Consider the following 22,560-nt stretch of genomic DNA (forward strand, 5'->3'; position numbering starts at 1 on the left):
CTGCTGCTTTAAAAAGAATGTTAAAATGGCGTGTGAACTAAACCTCAAAATGTTCAAAACCGGGGCTGAGGCGAGAAGTGTACAAAACGCCTCAAAAAAACAGGAAAGGGAGTCGTTGGTATAACTTTTTGCCCTCCCTAAATATCTGCATTAAAGGCAATACAGTAATTGGAAATTCTCGGGGGATGCGTCGGGGCTTTATTTATTTTATTTATTTATTGGATTTATATACCGCCCCATAGCGCTACAAGCACTCTCCGGGCGGTTTACAATTTTAATTATAAAGGGTACACATTGCCCCCCCCAGCAAGCTGGGTACTCATTTTACCGACCTCGGAAGGATGGAAGGCTGAGTCAACCTTGAGCCGGCTACCTGGGATTTGAACCCCAGGTCGTGAGCACAGTTTTAGCTGCAGTACAGCGTTTTAGCCACTGCGCCACGAGGCTCTTAATGGCCGGCAGATGGTCTTTGGCTCCTTCTGGGTGTAGGCACGATGGTCTGGTGCGGTCCCAGGGGCAGTTCCTCTTTCCTCAAGAGTCCGCACAAACCGTGGCTCGGATAGCAACAAACCCACGTCAAAGCCCAAAATAATGAGGGGGGAAAAAGGCAAATTTGATGCGAGGAAAGTCAGTCTTTCCCCCCCCCTTCCTCCTCTCTTCGAAATGTATATTTCAAGAAGGCTTCCTCTCTAATGTGTTTCACAACGACTTTGGAAGCCATGGACATTATTCACACGTGTTAAGTGAAAAACCTGTAAAAACATCCGGATAAAAGACATAAGAAGAAAAAAAGCATGGTGCACACAGCTTGGAAGTCTATAAGCCAGAGTCAGCACTAACGTACATCCGATTATAACCAATTTTTAACGTGCCTCAGGAGTGAAAATCCAGCTAAAAGAGAGTCGCAGAGGAGTAGAAGACGAGTTAATAAAATAGATAGGTTGCTTATTACATCAACATGCTGTGCACCATCTCTTATTAAAAGCTGTTTTTAATTCCTTGGATATTAAATCCTTGCTTACTGCTCCTTAAAAGATGATTATATTTGTAACATGCCTTTGAAAACCCATGAATGGTATGTGTGTGATAAGGATGATGCACAAACACATCCTTGTGTCTTAAAACACACAGGGTTGGTGTTCACCACAAAAACCGTGAAGCACCTTAATTGAGGCGTGGGTTGTTGCTAAAATGACTGTATTTTGTCTCTCCTTTTTATTCCGCCTTCTGCCCTTCCAGTTTTTGGAAGTCAAGGTGTTTGCAATCAGACACGAAAAAGAGCAACTAAAAGTTCTGAGGCACCGAGAAAGACTGGAGAAATCTATTACAGCATAAGCTATAAATCAGAGGTTATTAGATAAATCTGGTATCGAAAAAAGAAAAACATGTGAGCGGCGAGGCCAGAAGAATTATTGTCAATTGCATGGCTTCTAGAGAAAGTATACATCAGAGATAATGCAGCATTTTTGTCAACTTCCCTGTACATGTTGGGATCTGTTCTTGATCATCCCCAGAGTACTGGACACGTAATAATGAGCTCAAGCTACATGAAGCCGGATTTAGGCTGAAGATCAGGAAAAACTTCTTAACTGTTAGATCACTACGACAATGGAACTGAGGACCTCAGGAGGTGGTGAGGGCTCCAATGCTGGAGGCATTCAAGAGAAAATTGGACAGCCATCTGTCAGCTCTGCTTTGACTTGGATTCCTGCCTGGAGCCAGGGGGGGTTGGACTGGATGGCCTTCGAGGCCCCTTCCAACTCCGTTATTCTGTGATTCTATGAAATTTTTTAAAAGTCCATTAGAACTGGGGAAACAGGTTGAGATGGCATTCAGTGTTCATGCCAACAGAATAAAGATACAGAAATAATTAGAACCATTCCATTATTATTATTATTATTCCATATGCTTGATTCACTTCCTTTGAATGAAGAATGGCTCTTTCCTCCGCCAGAAGTCTCTGACCATTTTTTTCTTTTATAATTTTATAATGCCCAGCCTTTACAAAACAAACCAACAAATAAACAAAAGGAAGCTTCCCATTTCCTCCGGAATTGAAAGGTGTTGTGCCATCTTGACTTCCAGTGAGTCAAACCCCGGCTGGTCTCAGCTGGCTCGTTCCACATCCCCAATTGCTGCTTTTTGCTCCTCTTCCTTCCAGACGTCAAACTGCATTCTGCAAATGTCAAAGAAGTTTTCGCCGGGCACAGGCTGGCCTGCCGCCAGCGGTATTTTGCAGTCCAAGACACGTTCCAGAGACGGTATCCATCTCAAGTACTCTGTTTTCTGCCAGGAGGCTTTTAACCTTTGACTCTCTTTGGCCCCAATTTGGCTACAGAGCAAGGAAAGGACAATAGCATGCATGCCCTTGCAAGGTGGATACCTAATGCACCTTTAGTGCATCATGTGAATTAATCAGGAGCATAGGTTTTAGAACGGTGTGATGGGGAACGTCAGAATTCACGTGGAAACAGTAGCAATCAGAAATAGCAGATATTTTTCCCTGGGGAAGAAAAGGCCGTCATGCCACAAAGCTCCTTTGCAGGAGCATTTCCTACGCATGCTTCACATGTGGCGGTGACAGGAGAGGCCTAGCCTCGAGAATGGGCTGCTATGCATCCATTTTTGGCAAGGCTGATGATGCAGGCCTTCAGCACTGATCGCCACAAGAGGTCCCTGGAGGCAGAACATTTGGACAACTCTAGAAGTGCAAACTCTGGGAGCCAAGCTAAACTCCCCTCCCTCTTCCTCCTGGACCACCTGTCACCACCTGGTAAGTTTTGATGTGCAAATATATATTTTTGAAGAGTTCATTCATGTGTTTTGATGTGACTTGTAAACTGGTTTGGCATGGTTTCTATCTGAATCATGGTCGATAAAATAACTGCAACCGTTCCTTCTTTATCCACAATCAGTATCGCTTATTAAAGAATAGTATCATTGAATACAGAGCATCAGTGCAGTAGGTGGAGAAGACCTTCCTTATATGCAAATAGCTCTGATGAAGTGTGATGAAGAGTTTGGTAAAAGACAATGGCTGGAACCCCACTGAAAAGTTCAGGAGTCAGTGTAGATATTTGCAGTTGTGTGTTGAATCACATGGCCGATGCGTAATAGCAAATGACCATGCTGACTTCTTAATTTGTGGCGATTCACTACTGAGGTTTGTGCCCAAAGATTCTGTCAGCTTATCTGAAAAAGAAGCAAAAAAGAAGCTTGAAAATATCTGTGTATGCAGTTATTTAGTGTCCAAACACTTATAACTGTGACTCATGCAACAGGCAACTTGATGTGAATACTCATGTGAATATGGTTTCCAGAAAGAATGCACTTGTGACTTAATGGCCAAGCTCCTCTTACTTAGTGTTGTAAATTGCTCTCGGGTAGGCCCATTGATTCAACAGGAATTTAGTGAGTCAGCTCCTCCATAGGTTTCATGGATTCAAATAGGCCTACTGTCATTGTGACTTGCTGTTTTAAAATAAGTCCCAGTTAGAGTAGACCCATTTGAATGAACGGGACTTATGGAAGAGCTGAAACACCACATCCCAGTGGCCTCTAGTGCGATTTACTACGCTCAGCAATAGGATTTTGGCCCATAGGTTCCCCCATTATGGTTGTACGGTGACCCATCATGAGTTGAACAGTGCAGTAGGACTGCAGTAACCGTCCCTTGAGGTTGGGGCTGTCTTTTGTGTCCCTGATGTAGCCTGTAGATGTGAAACTGCAGCACCGAGCAAGTGGGTTGGCTCGGATGTCCAGCTAGGTTTTATGAGGTGGGGATTTGAATTGCTTGCGGGCTCTACAAAGCGTCTGTTTGGTCAGTAGGTGAAGTTCCAGGTACTGTACATCTGTCCTCGGTGCTTCTATAGTCCGAGCGGGTTTGGTTTGGGTCTTTGTACTTAGACTGGTTAAACTCCACAGGATGCCGGTCTGACTTCACATTTGCTCGGATATTGACATAATGGTTTGCATTGTGAAGATCTATGTGTTCTCCTTCCCTTCCTGGCTATTGTATATCTATTTCGTATCAGCACTGGGATTTGCCTTCCAATGTCATCTGCTACTACATTGTTGACCATCTTTCCTGACGACGACTCCATGTGACTATTAAATGAAGGGTGTATATATGACAATGGCATCTTTGAGGACTGTTCAATAACTTGACTCTTTTTTGGGTGCAGAAGCTTCCCCCTTCTCTGTTACTGGCATTTTGTCTTCCGTCCCTTTTTCCAGAGTATGTGGTTGGTTTCCTTCTTCTGCAAACGCTTCATCTGTCTTTCCTTTTCCTTGCTGCTGAATGACTTGATTGTTTCCATTTGGTAGGTCATGTTGCAAGGCACCTAACATTTAGGTTTAAACTGCATTTCCCAACCTTTTTTGGTGGGGTGTTTGGAACCCTTCTTGCCTTTTGTCTTGTTGAACTTGCTGTTTGATTGTGTTGTGAATTTTGCAGAGTTATTTGTCCTTTGATTATTTGGAACTTTGGTGTCCTTTTTTTATTTTGGGCTTTGCCAGTTCCTCGCTGGTATTTCTTTTGAGAGTATTTGAGGTGATTTCATCTGTGGGGGTTTGAGTCAGTAGGGCCACATTCATTTTAATTGAGTCCTGACAGATGGGCAAGGATTGTCGGAGAGACACAGGAAAGGGGCTCTTCATAAGTGAGGCTGGCGATTTTCTGGATGGTATTAGGTGATAAATTAAAGTTTTTATCTGCTTCTGCCCACACTGGTAGATTAGATGTTCCTGTATGGCCGGGGGTGGCGGCTAAAGAAGGAATAAACCTTTCCTCCATTAGATTGATATCTCAGTTCAATCATGAGTACATGTACTGGTCTACCTCCCACAGGCTGTCTGAAGTTTCTGTTGTCTGGAGAGATTCAAATAATAACACAGTTATTCGCAAAACGCTAAAGCAAGATTTTATACTATACTATGTATTTATTTTATGTATTTTATCTTAGTATAATCAGGGCTATGACCACATAATTAACTTGGCTACAGTATCTATTGGGGACTGGGTCCAAGCCTCTCCCCATGAATGCAGAAAAACATGGAAAGAGCCAATATTATACATAGCATGGTCTCCCTCTAGTGACCACCTCTGGTAAATGCTCCATGGAAATACAGTAGGATGAGGATCCTTGTATCTGTGGGATCAGTATCCACTGATTCACTTATCTACAGTCTGAAGATATTAAAAGAAAAAATCCTAGAAATAAATCTTTCTAAATATGAAGTTACCAGAACTGGCCACTAGAGGAAGCCAGAGACCATGCTATGTACGTATAGCATTCACTATTCAAATAGCATTCACTATAATCCATGTTTTTCAGCATCCGCGGGAGGGCTTGGAACAGATTCCTCATGGAGATGGGGGTCATACTGTATGTATAAATATGTATTTCTGTTTTGTTTTTTAAACTTAATATGGTCAGTCAGTACATAAGTGAGTCCGTGGATACTGATCTCATGGATAAGGGAGTCCTACCGTACTTTCCCTTTGAGGGTCAACCTTAAAACGGGCAATTCTCAAGCATCAGTTCCATCCACTTCTCTTCTCATGCTCCGTCAACTTGGTCTCTTTCTCTGCCCTTGCCTTTCTTCTCCCATTCTCCTCTACCAATCATAAAGGCCAAAGAAATCTGGATTTTTATCTGCTAGTGGAGGTAACATTGGAGGGGTCATAAAAGCAAGGGTAGTAAAGCTGGTGTGTGTGTGTGTACTGTACATGTTACCCAGAGGAACACAGCTTTCCCATGATGCTTGAACAACAATCTAGGGCTTCTCAGAAGGCAGGGAAGTCAATACAGTACTCGCTCCTCCCTAGCACTTCTTGTACCTTGGTTGTTTTTCCATGCTCCCACTCTTGGCTGCTGGACAGAGACAACCAATGAAGTTCATTGTTACTGCTGCTGTTTTCCTCCTGCTAACAAACACCCGTCCGGTCTGTTTACACAAGATATGGATTTATAGCCCTATAAGGTTTTCTCCTTCACATGCTAAACCACTCCCATTGGACCTGTCAAAGGAAGGGCTTGGCCTGCCTCTTACGCTGAACTTTCCCCACTAATCGGGGATAGGGTGTAGGCAACTCGTCAGTCGGAGAATTACATCTTGTCTTTTGAGGTTAGATTTCTAGTTGCTCTCAGTTTTTCAAAAGGGCATAGTAGAAGGCAAAGATTTTTGCCCTTTTTTCTTCCCTAAAACCTCTAAAGTAGCCAAAAGCATGTTCTCAGCAGGGATGGGGACTCTAGTGGTGGGACTCACTGTCAAGTGGGACTTAAATTGTTCTGGTGACTCGAATCAGACTGGAGTTTTCTTTTTCCTCTATGACTTGGACTTGACTTGTGACTCAGAATCAATCTACCCCCTGCCTTTTTTTGTGGGGGGGGGAATCTTATTTTTAATAGGGATTCAGATTTGGGGCTTAGAACTAGGGACTTGTTACCAAAGACTTGGAATTGGGACTTGTTACCAAAGACTTGCCACCATCCCTGGTTCTCCTTGCCTTTCTGTCATTAACCACAGAGCATCTTCAAACCTCTCTTTTTATATATAGGGATCCATGATTCCCCCCCCCCCCAAAAATCTTCATTGTTGTGATTCTTTCCCTCAATTCCTCGCAGAAGGGATGAGGAGCCTATAGATCTCTAGATCTTGTGAGCAAACCTGTCCCATCAGGGATGGCCATTGGGCATGCTGCCTGGTGGCTTATGGGAGCTGGAGTCCAACAGCACTTGGAGTGTGTTGGGTTTCTGCTCCTGACACCTTCCTGGATGAAGGTCAGGTGAACCCAGTTGCTGGTTTGCTAAGTAATAACTTCGTCCAGACCGGTGATCACGCTAACAGGTTGGGAATCTGGTTGTCTCTGCCAAGCAGAAAGAAGACACGGGGGCTTCTTCTGCTCTCTTAGTTTTACCTGATCAGATACAGATTTAATTCAGTTTATTTGTTGCAGCTTACAAGTGCTACATTTTAATCTATCACTTGCAAACAGTTGTTTATATTTACCTTTTTCATTCTTTCTTTTGATTGCTGAACTAGTAACATCATTCTATACACAAACTTATGTTAGGGCTCTATGAAATGAAGTGGCATTTCCTGGTAAAAGTTCAGGACATTTCACTAATGGATCTAGGGGGTGGGGTGCTGAGAAATGATCCAGTTAGCATTGGCACCATTTAACAACCGGTGGTTGTATGTAGGTACTAACCCCACTTGCTCAGGCCTGTAGCTTCATTAATTTTGGAAGCAAAACTCTGGATTTTTTGCCTCCAGCTAGCCAGAAAAGAGATTATGGAATAGATAGTGGAAGATCAAAAAGTATATTGCTTTTTAACACTATCTGTGTTAGTGGCTTGATGTCTCATGTTTAGCTCTTGTATTTTAAAATTACCAGAATTCATGTGTGTTTCCAGTATTTGCTCCCCACATGGCATGTGACTGGCTTTCTAGAAAGCTATTCCTAAAACGTCGTGCCCCCTCAGGTTTGTAGGGAGGCAGAAAGCGTTGTGATTTCATGTTGAATCCACTTCAATGGCTACACTGGGTCACACTTCTATAAATTTTTACAGTTCTGATCCGTTCATGTCATTTGAGAGGGCACAGTTTCTGTTGGTCTGGTGAGAACCACATCTGCCTTGCTGATTATTGGAGCTGGTGAAATGTGCCATGATGAAGGGTGTTTAATGGAGCTGAAATGACCACTTGTCATTTGGGATGCTTTAGATATTAATTTTCTGTGTGCAGAGGGATTGATCTGGATGGCCTTTCAAGTTTCTTCCACCTCCTCATGATTCATCCATGACAGTTTGATAGGCTTGAATGCACACTTCCATATGCTGTGATCAGTGTTAAAAATAGCTCAGGTCAATTCTGTATTTCACTGGCAAAAACGATTTTATAGAGAGAGTCTGCCTTCTAGCGGTGATGGTTAGCAATTCAGTATGACCATGTGACTTGAACGTGGGAGAACTATATTACATTGTGCACTTCCTCTATCATCTCCAAATATATTCCAGACTGATGAGCAACAAAACATGTTCAAATTGCTAGCTTAACGTTCTGGTAAGATGGTGTATCCCAATAGATGAGTCCCGTGGCACAGTGGTCAAACTGCAGTCCTGCAGTCAAGCCTCTGCTCACGGCCTGTTTTCGATCCTGATGGGTTCAGGTAGCTGGCTGAAGATTGACTCAGCCTTTCATTCTTCCAAAGGTGGTAAATTGAGTACCCAGCTCGGTTGGGATGAATTTATTTTGCATATGAATTAGGGATCTTTTGCAGATTTCTATCATACTGGTAAGGTGTGTGTGTGAAAAGCTTGCTTTCTACCACATAGAATAGACACGGTGAGAAAAGATTCTTATGTTCTTACACAAGGAAAAACTATTTCTTTTCTTCGATGATAATGGCACTGATGATTGCTTTAGATTCAAAGGCGGAAGAGCACCACAGAGAGTGGAAATGGAGATGCTGTTCTTTCTTTGATGCAGGATGTGCAGGATATTGTCAGTGCTGGCTGTGGACCCTCTGGCATAGCACCTTCCAATTTATCCACCTCCAGTATTATAGCAAATAAATAAATTAGCTGCCTGGAGTCCCCTTATTGGGGGAAAGGCGGCATATAAAACAAAACAAAAAACAAATAGGTTTGTTTGTAGGTTAAACAAGCATCTGTGTAAAAACTAGAAGCAATACTAGTGCCATTAGTGGGATCATAGAATCATAGAATGATTTGAGTTGGAAGGGACCTCGGAGGCCATCAAGTCCAACTCCCCTTGCTGAAAGCAAAAATCTCTGGCAGTGCCGTCTTGTGACACCCGCTGGGACAGAGGGAAGCCTTGCCACAAAGCACGCTGTGGCACACCTGAAGTTTTTGCATGGGCACGTGTCAAGGACAGGTTTGTTCCGGGCTGGGTGCTCAATGTCTACACTCCTGAAGAACCTGAGAGCAAATTTGTTCCAATAGGTCTGAAAGGTGAATACGTTTTGGAGGCCTGCATGACTGAAAGCAGCATATAAGATCTGCAACTGACAGGAAACCATACCGAGAAAGCTTTTGAATGGGCTAGAGTTAGCTTTGCTAATTTCTTTGATTTCTATTTCTCAGAAGTATTTATAGTTAAGCTGATGCACTGAATGAACTCCCACCTCTGTCATTGCTGCTAATATGTGGGCTTAATTCACCCTCTGCTTCTCTCTAGAGGGAAAACAAAGACCCTCCCAAAGCCACCATTCTCATTTTTAAGTCACATCACATTCTGCCAAGTCACAACAGGGCATAGGACTTTTATTGATGGCGCCTGCCCTCTAGTGGTCCTTGTCCATAGTTTTGCCTGATCACGGGCTACCTATAAAGATACTGTAATGTATGTACGCCAACACTTCTCTGGCTGTTAAGTATTCTTTCTTACTCATTCATTCATTCATTTGATTTGATTTTTATCCCACCAGTCTGGCGATAGGCAACTCTGGGTGGTTTACAACATGAAAATAACAGTAAGAATTATAACACAACATAACCCAAAATTCAAAATAAGCACAAAATTGACGGTGCATTTTAAAATACATATGGACATTTAAATGTAAGCAGTAGTTAGATCAGCTTAGAGGCTAATAGGTGCAGCAGTCTCCACAGTTAAAATAATTGGAAAAGCCTGCCGGAACAACAAGATTTTTAGTGATGTCTTAAAAATTGCCGGTGAAAGGGCCAGGCGGATTGTTTGTTTGTTTGTAAGTGACAGGGACATGGTGGTGCTGCCGGTTAAACCGCAGAAGCCTCTGTGCTGCAAGGTCAGAAGACTAGCAGTTGTAAGATTGAATCCACGTGACATAGTGAGCTCCTGTCACTTGTCCCAGCTCTTGCCAACCTAGCAGTTTAAAAGCACATAAATGCAAGTAGATAAATAGGTACCACCACGGTGGCAAGGTAACGGTGTTCCGTGTCTAGTCGCACTGGCCGCCATGTGATCACAGAAACTGTTGACAGACAAATGCTGGCTCTACGGCTTGGAGACGGGGATGAGCACCATGCCCTAGAGTTGGACACGACTGGATTAAATGTCAAGTAGAACCTTTACCTAAGTGACTATAATGTGTACTTCTGGAGACCTTGGGAGACTTGTGTACCACCGAAATGCAGAGAGGAGTGCATGGCAGAATTGGGACATTTACAGGACATTTCATCTTGAAGGCATTTGAGTTGACATGGTAGACAGGCTAATACATAGGTAATTTGGGCCCATACCTCTCACCGTGTAGCTGTGGGACATTCTCCTGAGGCTACAGCTTAGTTTTGCTGCCTGGGAAATAACTGCCAAAAAAAAAAAAAGGTATTGCTGAGCCTTTGATTTTTTTAAAGGCTTTCTGAGCATGCAGAGAATGCTCCACCCCCATTGCTAAATAATCACAACCAGTGTATTCTTGAATAATCATAGCCACTCTACTGGGGGGAACAAGGACCTACGCAGAATAAGAGTGCAGTGTCCTTCAAGTCTGTAAACGTAAGCTCCAGTGTCTTTCATTTTAGTCGTTAGCTATCCTGGATTAATTCCTGAGTGTAAGGGAGTGCTGGGCATAGTAGAAAAATTAATCACTCATAACACATTTACAGGGGAAACCCCAATATGTTTAAAACTCTCCACATTTCTGTCACCTCCATTACCTTTCCCATTTCTCTGTGTTGCCTAGTTGCTTTCTGGGAGCGTCTTCTTCCCACACATTGCGGGGGAGAAGGTCTGATTTGTCTTTCAAACATGGGGACATATTTTGACATATCCAAAATGCTAAGCTGCCAATTTTTGAATTTGTCTAATGGCTGGCATTCGTCACTGCCACAGAGCTAGTGAGATGATGCTGAAGTTCTGTGAGAAAATAAATCACAGGCTGTGCAAACCTAGGAATGTGGTTCAGCAGTGGGTGATGGGGAATATGATTCCATTGTCACATGGGAAGTGAAAAACATCACAGTCATCTTGGAACTGCACAGCTGGAAGGGTTCCTATGGATCATTGAGTCTATCCCCTGTCAAAAAGGTTCAGCAGAGAATCAGACTCCCAGATTCATTGATTAATAAAATCATGAACTTGGAAGGGTTCTATAAGGCCATCAAGTTCAACCCTCTGCTCAATGCAGGAATCCGAATCAAAGCAGATCTAAATGGTGGTTGTCTAAATTTCTCTTGAATGCCTTCAGTGTTGGAAGACTCCCCACCGCCCGAGGTCATTGGTTCCATTGTTGTACTGATCTAACAGTTAGGAACTTTTCCCTGATGTTCAACCAAATTCTTGCTTCCCATAACTAGAGCCCATTGTTGCATGTCCTGCACTCAGGGATGATCTAAAACAGCACAGCTCAGGAACTGGGTTTGTTTTGAGTGCGACTGGGAAGAAATCCCACTGTTCTTTCAGATCCATATTTTGATGTCCTGGAAAGAAATTTAATCACTTATGGTACTGCATAAAGTTCTGTTGAGAAGGCTGTCCTCTATCTACATAGCAGAAATAAGTCTGAAAGCTGGTCCTGGTGGGTTAATTGTAGCAAAGAAGTCGTAAAGGGCACTGAAACATTTCATTCCCAGTATATATTGATCTCCCCTTTTGCCCATCTCTGCCCAGTCTCTGCCCCCTTTACTCTCTCTTCCCTCCCCATCTTGTTTAACTTGTCCACTGTCCTTCGTATTTTTTCCAGAGTGCTTTCTAATTTTGCAGGGATATTTTTTAAAGTTTTCATTTGTGTACTATAATGTAAACATGAAAACATTGGTCTCTTGGTTTTACGTTTGTTTCTTCATTAATCCTTTCATTTTACTACTGGTGCATTTCATGTTTTTAAAAGACCAGACACGGCCCTTAAAACTTTGTTTTGTAGGTGGTTTGAAAAAGAAATCGATTTTAAAAGGGCCATTAAAACAAATTTAATTAATTCTATATGCTGTTTTTGGAAGTGTACTGCTGAATGCTTATAAATGTTAAATAAAATAAATAGTGCTGAAATAGATCAACATTGATATTCTTTCATTCACACTGTGAGCTTCTGAAACAGGATCAAAAATTATTCTGGGTTTCCAGGGTTCAGTTAATGGTAGCTGAACATTCAGTGATAAAAAAGCAGCATTGCCGACTCCAATAACTGTTTGGCAACACTCCGGCCGCTGTGTGTCCCGTAACCATTCCAGTCAAAGGCAGTATAGTCCCCACACTGCCGTGGGGTTTGTTCTGGGAAGTGCCCTCCTCCACCAACACAGACCTAGGGGAAAGTAACGAGTTATTAATTGAGTTTTGGAATGCAGAATCCGCAGGGACATCTTAGCACCAGGCCTTTGGGCTAGCTACTCACGTGTTCTGTGTCACAACCAGTGACTTTAACCCCTGCACAGAGAGCCATGGCAGCTTTCTCGTTATTAAACACCCGGAACTGAATGAAGCCAGGTTCAATCTGATCTGGAGAATTAAACAGACAGGAAGGGAGGGCGGGAGGGGGGAAGGAAAGCATGACATTATCACAAAGAACCTAGTGATTCCATCACTACACCTCGTCATTCAATTTGATTTCAATTCATGAAATCATAGAATAATTGAGTTGGAAGGGGCCTATAAGGCCATCAGGTCCAACCTCCTGCTCAATGCAGGAAGTCAAATCAAAGCAGATCTGACAGATGGCTGTCCAATTTCCTCTTGATTGCCTTCAGCACTGGAGCTCTCGTCACCTCCCAGGGTCAAGGGTTCCATTGTTCTATTGCTTTAACTGTTAAGAAATTCTTCCTGATATTCAGCCTAAATCTGGCTTCCTGTAGCTTGAGTCCATTATTATGTGTCTTGCACTCAGGGATGATCAAGAACAGATCCTGCCCCATCTTGGTATGACTACCTTTCAAGTATTTGGGGACTGTTATCTGATCTCCCCTCAGTCTTCTTTTCTCAAGTCTAACCATGCCCAGTTCTTTCAGTCTTTCCTTGTAGGGCTTGGTTTCCAGCCCCCTAGTTGCCCTCCCCTGGACTTGTTTCTGTTTGTTGGCATCCTTCAACTGCAGTGTCCAGAACTGGACACAGGACTCTAGATGAGGCCCAGCTAGTGCTGAACAGAGGGGGATTAGTGCCTCATGGTACTTCTGTTAATGCATTCTAAAATCACATTGGCCTTTTTTGCAGCTACGTTGTGCTGTTGGCTCATATTCAGTTTGTGAGCTACAAAAACTCCAAGATCCTTCTCATTCATAATAGTTTAGCTAGGTTCACTGTGAGAAAAACTTTTGAAAAAATCCTGACTCTCCCACTGTCAGGCTTTAGTAGATGACAACATATTCTACTGCTTCCTCTATGCTATACATTACGTGTACTAACCTGTCACTCCTTATTGGCCTTAAAAATCTCCCTTTCTTCGCTTCCATCTATCCACAATCAATTGCCATCAGTATTTAATTATTCAACGAAAAACTGGAAAGTGGGTCACTTGCATTTAGCAGCAACAGATACACTGTCACCTGTCATTCAAAGCTTTTTAGCCATGAGTTTCTCCTTATGGGCTCCCTGCAAGAATTTTACTTTGGTTCATAAACATATTCCATCAATGCTGCTTAAGCAATCCAGAGAATTTTGCCATGACACAGAAAATTTGGCCACGCGAACTAAGAATATACCTTTAGACTCTGGTGCAAACAGGAAAGCTGTCTTCTCCTCATTCCCAGCATCATAGATGATTGGTACCACTGGGCCGTTGTCATCTGGGCAGCTCCCGATTCCAAACTCCACCGGGTATTTCTTTGGTAAAGACAAGCATGAGAAGAACAGAGAAAAAGAGATCAAGAGCAGCTATTAAAGCTTCAGGAAGTAACTGCTGTAAATGTACTCTGGAGAATTAGAAGCCAAGGAATATTAGTTACAGAATTCAACCTTTATTTTTTCTCAAGACAAACTTGATATGATTATCTGATCCCTTGCTTCCAAGAAAGAAAATAAAGCATTGATTGGTTCCTTCATTACTCACAACAGATCAGATCAAAATTAGTGACAAAACCGCATACTAATAGGAGTTATTAAATACAAATTAAATACATACACTGTGTATGATTAACTCTTAAAAACAGAAATCTTGTAGGATAATCATTATAAATTTTTTATGGTACCGTTTCTCACCGGCAAGCTGATGTTGCTGTACAGAAGCTGACTAGTACTTCGATCATTAAAGTTAGGGTTAAGAAAAAAATTTAAAATTAAATGCAATCACAAGGGTTTGCCTTTATAAAAAATATATTGAAGTGGGAACACTGCACTGTCAGTCTTGCTTCATTCATTCATTCATATACTTATTTTCTTTTTTGTTTTTTGTTCCTTCAAAGATTTGCACCTCCCACTTCATCCCTACAGCAGTTCTTTGAGATCAGTCAGAATTGTGCAGGATTATGCAATATGCTGTTTTACCCATAAGCACGGACGTACACAAACAGACAGAGATCTCAAAATGTAAAATTTCCTTGCAGGAGGGGAAAATCACAAATACCATACAGATGCCTGTACTTTTCCTTCTGTGGTTCCTCCCTCTGCTTAGGAGGGAGACTTAATTTAGATCAGAACATGAGAGCATCACCCCACACCACTCCCCAGCATCATCACTCTGTAATTACTTTAAGGGGGGGGGGAGATTTGGGAAACCTTACCTGTATCTCCTGTCTCGTATCTCACTTGGACCTAGTGATTAGCTTGAAAAAAGTGTTTCTTCTACTAAAGCTACCCTTCTTGTAAAGCTGCTGCTAACCACTGCAGCCCTTGAAGGCTTTCCCCTAACTTTATATCTCTTGTTTCTCCCCGATGATATCAGGATGGAATTTGCTCCAATTTTCATAGAGATGGCTCGAAATCATCTTATATTCATGGCTTTGTTTTTCGTACCGAATGTCCTTGTTCCTCAACACTCAGCCAACGGCACAGATGCTCCCAACAGGTCACAGCCTTCATAGCAAAGCTGAGAAAGTTATTTTCTCAAGCTAATCCTGTCCCATGGCTCATCATAGAGTTTTTAAAAAAGCATTGTGTTGTTCTTTATAACAGGGGTTTTTAAAAAAATAACTTGTTGCATAGATGGTTTATTTTCCATTACTCTTCCTCTTTTTTAAAAATGCTGATAATTGATATAGAAATGGCCTAAAAATTGAAAAATTCCTGTCAAAATGCCTCTAACAATGTACAGCATGTCTTTTTAAATTATTGTGCAAAGGTAGAAATATTGTTCATTATATTGATAAAGTAATTTTGTTTCTCTTGAAACTGAACTTCATTAAGCGCTCAACACAAAATGAAAAGATGATACAGTAGGATCCCCCCCCCAATCCATGGGGGATTGGTTCCAAATTCCCCCACGGATGCCGAAAAATGCAGAAATAGCAGACGCTGTACATTGCGTGGTTTCTGGCTCCTTTTAGTGCCAGTTCTGCTAAATATACCCTGGAAATACATATGAATATGTATATCTGAGCTTTTTATTTAGTATTTTCAGTCAGTTAATAAACTAATTTACAGATACTGATCCTGCAGATAGAGAGGTCCTACTGTAATTCAGTGCAGCTAACAATGTTGTTGATAACTAGTTACATCCAAGCTCTGCCAAGCTCTGGAGTCTTCATGCAGAAATACTGTATGGAATTGCAGTCAGCCCTGTTTACCTGGAAGAGTCTCAGGAGGTTGCCCCCTTCCTCAGCCAAGAATCCCGTTTCCGTGTGATACCTCAGGAAGGCAGTGGCCACCCACTCTTTCATGGGGGTGTCGTTGGGAACATGCCATATTGCCAGATCCTGGGCTTCAAGGTCGTAATAGCCAGGGTTCTGCAAAACAAGGGCATCTGAAGAAAACGTCTGCTGCTCCTAGGCAGTGTTTCTATTGCTTTCACTTTTCATGATGATTCTTTGTGTCAGTTGGTTTTGTTACTGCATTTGTAACCTGTTTTTGCAATTGTTTCTAATTATAATGTGGTTTTACTTTGTTGCCATGTGACTTTACTTTGTTGCCATGTGGCTTTGTTTTGGGTTGTAGGCCACACACATTTGAGGAAAGGTGGAATTTATGTATATACAGTACTTGTTACAGCAAGCAAGAAATACTTTGCTGTGTGTCTCGTTTAATAAGAGCAATGAGGATTCATTAGATATTTGATCAAAAGTGGTGAATAGACAGCCTAGTTCAGATGCAGTGTTAATCCTACTTCAGTGTTATTCAGTCAAATCTGCTCCCACTACAGTATAATCTTTTCCTTCATTACAGCTGGGGGGGGAAAAGGTTGGGAACATCTGCTTTCATTTTGAACAAACCAAATTTTTGTTATTTGATCCAAAATTGAAATTAAAGTTTGTCCTAAATATAGATTATCAAAAAGAGTCAGGATCAGAAACCATGGTTCGAAGCTGACTTGTCAGATAAACCATAGTTTAAGTTTATTGCCGTTCATTCCGTTTTAGATAAACAACAGAAATGGTTAGTGGGGACAAATGGAAGGGAGTCATTCTAATCTCACTAAAGAGGAAAACAAAACTGCAAGGCTTGTATTAAACTATGATTTTAGAGTGGCCTTCCCCAATCCGCTCGCTGCCTTCCAGTTGTGCTGGTCTACAGTTCCCACCATCCTGTGAGCATGGTCTGTTAGCAGAGCAACCACAAACTTTGCTGCCTGAGGCCAGGAGTGGAGCATGCCCTCCCAACATCTTGTTTCATGACCACCCTTTATTTTACATGGAGTGAACAAACAGCTCATGCAGCTGACCAACAGATATGCCTCCCGTAGTGAGTTGTAGAGTTCCCCCTGTGCAAAGGGCTTGGTTCATTCACTGAGTTAGTCCATTTCTTTTTTGCACACAGAAGCTATGGGAGAACCCCAAGAGCCCCTTTCTAGGGTCTGATGAATTTGCAGAGTTCACTGCTCTGCAGCCTGAGGTGACTGCCTCATCCATGTGAAGGGCTGGCCCTGGCTGTAGGAGCCGCATATAGTCTATGATAAGCATATTTCCCAGTCAGGAAAGTCCTTCTTATATATTATGGAAAGGAAGACCGCACCTTGTAATCATCGCTTGTTGAGGCTATGGCTGATCCGAAGGTGGCGTTGTTGGACCAGTTGCCATCTCCCCTGGGGTAGTTTTTCTCACCACCCTGTTGGCTGGACCAGCGGTCTCCCTGGGTGCATTTCCCATAAATGTTGTTCTCATGGATGCTAGCCACCAAAGTCCAGCCACCTCCGTTGGTGGTCATGTCACAGAAGGTTTGGTATATTTCACCATCTTCGGTGGCCAGGTAGTACAATCCATCTTTGGAGAGAAGCCCAGAAGGCTGTGTAGAATCAAAACTCTTGTGTAGAGATGAACACAAACCAGCAAAACGGTGGCTTGTCTTGGTTTGTGTGTCAATCGTAAGGTTAAATATCCATTTATTATTTGCATTTTAGTTGCACTGATATCCCACCTTTCCTCCTGTGAGCCCAGAATGGCACACCCAGCACCTTCTTCCCCACTTTATCCTCAGAACAGCCATGTCAGGTAGAACAGCTTCTGTGTGTCTGTGTGTGTGATTTGCCCGTGTTTATCCAGCGAGCTTAACACCTCAGTGGGAAGGAAAATCTGTATGTCTTAAGAGTCCAGAGCAGTGCTCTAACCCCTTCCTCCACACGCACTCATGATACAGAAAATTTTAGAATCCTGATGTTCTTAGGATTTTTGTGGATAATGGAAGATTTCTGGACTCTGATTTAAGGGCATCTGTGGAAGCCCTCTACTATGTGTCCCTTCATTCAGAAGCTCAGAGAGTGGATCCCAGAGAGTAAGTGTTGTTAAAAGTGGAACTCTGGTCGTGGGCTACTCTTCCCAGTTGAAAAAAAAACAACCCAAAATCTCCCATATAATTGTTGTCTGCTGTTGTCTCCTTTCTCTCTCACACCTTCTATCTTTTATCCTCTTGCCAGTTGCTCCCCTATGACTTCTTCTGTCTCCTCACTTCTCCCTTACACCTCCTCTCCTTAGCATATTTGCTGGTTACTCACCTCAAACCTCCACTGTTTTGTTTCTTCTCTCTCCCCCCCCCCCGACTCTTTTCTCATGGTGCTGTACTGGATGGCATAGACATGTCAACTTCCAGCACCAGTCACAGTGGTCATAAAAATTAAACATAGCGCTCGTAGAAGTGACATTTGGATGCTTGGGGAAGCAATAATCAATATTAGAATGGTTGCAAAAGCTGCAAATTGTAATCTGGTGTCCCCTGAATGTGTCCCCATCGCCTTTAAAATCTATGCATCTGTTTTTATTTAGTGCTGGTTTTGGCTTGCAGTTTGCCAGAGACGGGTCTTTCCTGCACCACACGGTGCTTGCTGAGTTTTACTGCATGCCTCTGAATCCATGAAACAGTCTGCCTGCTGCTTTTGAGACCTGCTAAGTGCTGGTTTAAAAGCTCAGCTCTATTAAATGAGTTCAAAATCCAATGGAGTCCTTGTGCTAGATAAAAAAGCTCATCCTTGTGATGTGGCCACTGCATTCAGGCCCTTGTGTCTTCTTGCCTGCTGTTCTAAAAAGTACTGGACTGAACACATTCTTTTTCTCTGCTACTCACCCGATGCTCCTTCCAGTGCTGTTTTGATTTCCTTGCAACTTCGGGGCAATGTTTGGAGAAGGTTTGAGGGCAAGCCTTGCTGATTCTTAAGGCAGGCATTATCTTCCCATTTGACCATCAAGTTGAGAATATCTTGCTTCAGGGAAGTGACACAGTAATCGCTGTCTGCACAGAAGAAATTTATTGAGGGTTTACTCTTGCTTATTGGGTCTAGTTACAAATTATAAATTACTGATAATCCATTCCTTTTTTCTTTCTTTTGCAATAACTACTGTACAACTGAGTTACACAACAATTGTAATTTGATGAGAGCAAACATCACTTCTTTTGCAACACAACTCTAGCATTTTAGCTATTTTTGTAGGTGCAGGGATGTCACCTCACTAAACAGCGGAGGAGGAATATCACATAGTTTAAGTGCCAGCTGGAGCTGCTGCCTCGTGCAGATTTAAAACAGGCAGCAATAATTTTAACAGCAATAATTTAAGATATGCAGATTGTATCAGATGAGTGGCAAAAAAACAACAGGGAAAGAAGACAGTGCAAAAGAAGGGTTAGAGCTGAACATTAAGAAAGCAAAAAATTAAGACAACCGAAGAGCTACATAGCTTTAACACTGAGGAACAAGAATCAAAATATTTTCTCCACCTTCGTTCAATCTAAACACACACTTCAGCCAAGCTATCAGAAGAAGACTGAAACTTGTAATGGTTATTATGAAGGAATTAGAAAAGATATTCAAGTCTAAGTGTGTGTTACTGTAGACTCAGGCCAAGACCATTCATACAACAATCACATTCCTGATTGTTGTCTATGCATATGAAATCTGGGCAATGAAAAAGATAATATGTAAAAGGAGGAAAGCTCTACAGATATTAAGGACTGGCAGAAAGACAAATCCATTTCTTGAGTCCAGAGCAAACCTGAACTCCCACTGCAAGGTAAAATAACTAAACGGAGGCTATCATACTTTGGACATATCATGAAAAGACACAACTCACTGGAAAAGGCAGTACTGCTAAGAAAGGTTGAAGGCAGTAGGAAAAGAGTAAGGCAGAATACACAATGGATGAATTCCAGAAAGGAACCATGGCCTTGAGTATGCAAGAACTGAGCAGGGCTGTTAATCAATCGCACCTCTTGGAAGCGATGAATTCATAGGATTGTTACAAAGATCTTTGTGACCTATAACAACAGTACAACCTTGTGCTTCATCTGAGGTGGTAAAATCTAATTGGCAGGCCTTGATTTTGGTGAACTGGCCTCATTCAGCCTGTTACTCTACTCTGAGTGCAAGAGTCATAGTAGTTATTTTTGCCAAGAACGTTGACACTTACCACTTTTCTGGCCTTTTGGAAACACAGAGACCCACAGCAGGAAGATTAGGAACTTCTTCATTGTGCTAAGATGAAAGACGAAAGTGCTGTTATATCAATCACAGTCCAGAACTCATCCAGCCACTCAGACTGAGAGATGCCTGTGAAGCAAGCTGTAGCAAAGGGCGAAGTTTTCATCCTCTGTGTACTGAAATGCATCTGAAATGGACTTTGGCCAAGATTGAGTCATTTGTAAATCCTAGAGAATGAGACAGTTCCATGGCAATCCTGTACACACTTCAGTTTGGCGAAAGTGGCATTAAATGTAAGAACAGATAGGCAAGGGGCTGTGTTGTTAGACAACGGACAGCGGGCCTTATTCTGATTGTGTCATCCAGCTGAAATGGAAACCTCTCTTGGAAACCTGCCACCCGCACCTTGGCAAAATTCTGTGAAGGAGGGCTATCTCTAAAACCATTTTTAAAATACTGTATGTGCCTCAGAATCAGAAAGTATACCTGAACGATCATATTAAGGGGTTACTGTGTTAATCTGTTGCAGCAAATAGAGGAGAGAAACTGAAATTAGCACAAGAAGAAAGCATCCGAATAGCACTACCAAAATACTCCAGTGTGTGGCCCCAGGGAGCCATCCATTTCATTCTTCAGTCAAAAGTCTTTGCTTTTGCTGTTGAAAATTGAACCAGTGCATGTTAACAGCTACCTTGGCTCAAGTGGGGTGTGTGTGATAGACAGACAGGTGGATCTAGCTATTTTCTCTCTTCTTGTCCATTTCCCCTGTTTTCTCACTTTGTTCTTCTATTGGTTACTGCTGAGGCTCACTTTGTTCTTCCATGTTTTCCAAAGTACACCTGCTCTTGGTCTCTTTGGTTAGAAAGAATCAAGTTGACATGGAGTCACCTTCATAATGACTATGAGTAGATCCATGTGCATTGGAGGATAACTCTAGTTTTATTGTTTGGTTTATCAATCATTGCGTTGATTGATTAAAACAATAACATCTCTTTGTAGTTCCTCCTGTTCAAGAGTCAGAACTGGCCATGTTCAGCTTTGAGAAGAGAAGAATGAGGGGAGATACGATAGCACTTTTCAAACACTGAAAGGTTGTCATACAGAGAAGGGGCAAGATTTGTTCTCAATCTTCACAGAGTACAGGACACATAATAACAGGAAGCCAGATTTTGACTTGAACCTCAGGAAAAACTTAATAAGTTACAGAAGTATGACAACGGGACCAATAGGTAAACTGCATCCCATGAAGGAGAAAAGCGTCTTGCCACTTTTTTGCCCAGCATTCCCACTAAGCAGGAACTGGCCCAGATCGAAAGGTTAGAATTTGAGAAGCTGCAAGAAAGATGGCGAGCTTCCATGACATGTGCCATCCATTCAGCAGGACTTGCAGATTTTTGCTGTTTTCGCTAGATATTGTGGAGCAAGGAACCTCTTGGCGCTCCTCGTTCAGAGCTTGGGAGATGGTCCTCTACTCTGGAATCCCAAGTCTAGTCAACCCAAGACAGCCATCTTACTTCATGCAGCACAGATGGCTGAGGGAAAGATACAAGATTTCACAACTTACCTGCTCTTCACAGCGCACCTTACTCTTGGTCTCAACTAGAAATGGTAACAGAACCAGCAGGAAGAAAGCCTTGGTCAACTGGTCTTGGATCTTTTCCCTTCATTAATGGTTAAACTGACCTTGGGGCTGTGGGGTGATGGGTAACAGAGCAAGCCAGCATGAGATCACTGCACTGTCCAGGGGCTACTGAGACACATTGACATGGCAGGCTGAAGAGCGCATTCATGATTGCACACACACACTTCTGATACTGTATATGATTGTCCAGGTGGGATAGAAAACCAGTATTTACACCAGTGGTAGGAAAATATTCTCCCCTGAGCACCAGATACCTCTGAATGAAATCTAGGGCAGCATGCTGGTCAGGTGTAAAAAATGGGAGAAGCTACAGCTCTCCTCATCTCTCTTTTTTTCTGTGTTCCATATATACATGCCTACTTCTGAGGGTTCTGCAGATAAAGTTGGTGGGGCCAAGATCCATTTAGCTCATGAGAGGAAAGGCAGGAAGAGTAGTCAGATCTGAGATTCTGGGCTGAAGTTCTTAGAGCAACTAGGCGTCCCCAGGGCTCCAGGTAAGGAGATATAGATTTCAGAGCAAGTGGCACAGAAGAAAGAGAAATGTTGGTTGCAGTGGTGTTAATGCCTGTGCACCCCTCTTCCCCCTACCTCTAACAGGCTCTGGGGCTCAGTGCACAAATGTATCTGCCAATGTGCTGCATGTGTAGGATTTGTTTAAGAGGTTGTATAGGACAGGTCTGGGGACTCGAGTCATACCAAGACTTAAGTTTCACCAAGCACTCGATTCAGTTTTTTTTTTCAATGATTCAGACTGGACTTGTGACTCAGAACCCACCCACCCCCGGTGATAAAAGCTTATTTTTCCTAGGGACTTGGGACTCAGGACTTGGTACTAAAGAAGGGGACTCAGCATCAGGATTTGGACCCAAACACTTGCCAACATCCCTGGTGTCTGCACATCAGGTTCCACTCCATAACATGACAGCTCCCTGCCGTCCTCTCCTCTAGTTGTGTCCTTGAAATTTTCCAGGAGTAAAGGCAGACTGGG

At 42.5% G+C, this 22,560-nt stretch overlaps 1 protein-coding gene and 1 long non-coding RNA gene across 4 annotated transcripts in view; one reads left to right on the forward strand and one right to left on the reverse strand.

Moving 5' to 3' along the window:
- Positions 1-531: 531 nt before the first annotated feature.
- Positions 532-22,560, forward strand: part of LOC144584948 (uncharacterized) — a 94,144-nt gene continuing 72,115 nt past the window's right edge. The window contains exon 1 of the long non-coding RNA XR_013539445.1: positions 532-2,773. This is a non-coding gene — a long non-coding RNA (uncharacterized LOC144584948). The remainder of the gene's footprint in view (positions 2,774-22,560) is intronic.
- LOC110088113 (intelectin-like protein) lies at positions 11,894-21,606 on the reverse strand. Of its 3 annotated transcripts, XM_020810223.3 has the most exons (8): positions 21,495-21,606; positions 19,920-19,984; positions 18,583-18,747; positions 17,041-17,288; positions 15,660-15,818; positions 13,641-13,761; positions 12,341-12,444; positions 11,894-12,250 (listed from the first exon to the last, which is right to left on the reverse strand). In XM_020810223.3, the coding sequence occupies exons 2-8, from the start codon at positions 19,978-19,980 to the stop codon at positions 12,098-12,100; spliced, it is 1,011 nt and encodes a 336-aa protein (XP_020665882.3). In that variant the 5' UTR covers positions 19,981-19,984; positions 21,495-21,606; the 3' UTR covers positions 11,894-12,097. The 3 variants fall into 3 exon arrangements, with proteins under 3 accessions (XP_020665882.3, XP_020665883.3, XP_072839952.2); XM_020810224.3 differs by lacking the exon at positions 21,495-21,606 and having other exon boundaries at positions 19,920-20,091; XM_072983851.2 differs by lacking the exon at positions 21,495-21,606 and having other exon boundaries at positions 17,041-17,310; positions 19,920-20,058.

This window comes from Pogona vitticeps, chromosome 15 (assembly GCF_051106095.1).
Source record: "Pogona vitticeps strain Pit_001003342236 chromosome 15, PviZW2.1, whole genome shotgun sequence".
In the NCBI taxonomy this organism is placed as follows: Eukaryota; Metazoa; Chordata; class Lepidosauria; order Squamata; family Agamidae; genus Pogona; species Pogona vitticeps.

What these genes read in the sequence shown, in the direction of transcription:
- LOC110088113 (XM_020810223.3), bottom strand. Translation starts at nt 19,980, where the DNA reads ATGAAGAAGTTCCTAATCTTCCTGCTGTGGGTCTCTGTGTTTCCAAAA. An exon ending in ACCTCCTGAGACTCTTCCAG is followed by an intron (nt 13,762 to 15,659) that starts GTAAACAGGGCT and finishes TCTTTACCAAAG; the next exon opens with AAATACCCGGTGGAGTTTGG. An exon ending in CTGGTTGTGACACAGAACAC is followed by an intron (nt 12,251 to 12,340) that starts GTGAGTAGCTAG and finishes ACTTTCCCCTAG; the next exon opens with GTCTGTGTTGGTGGAGGAGG.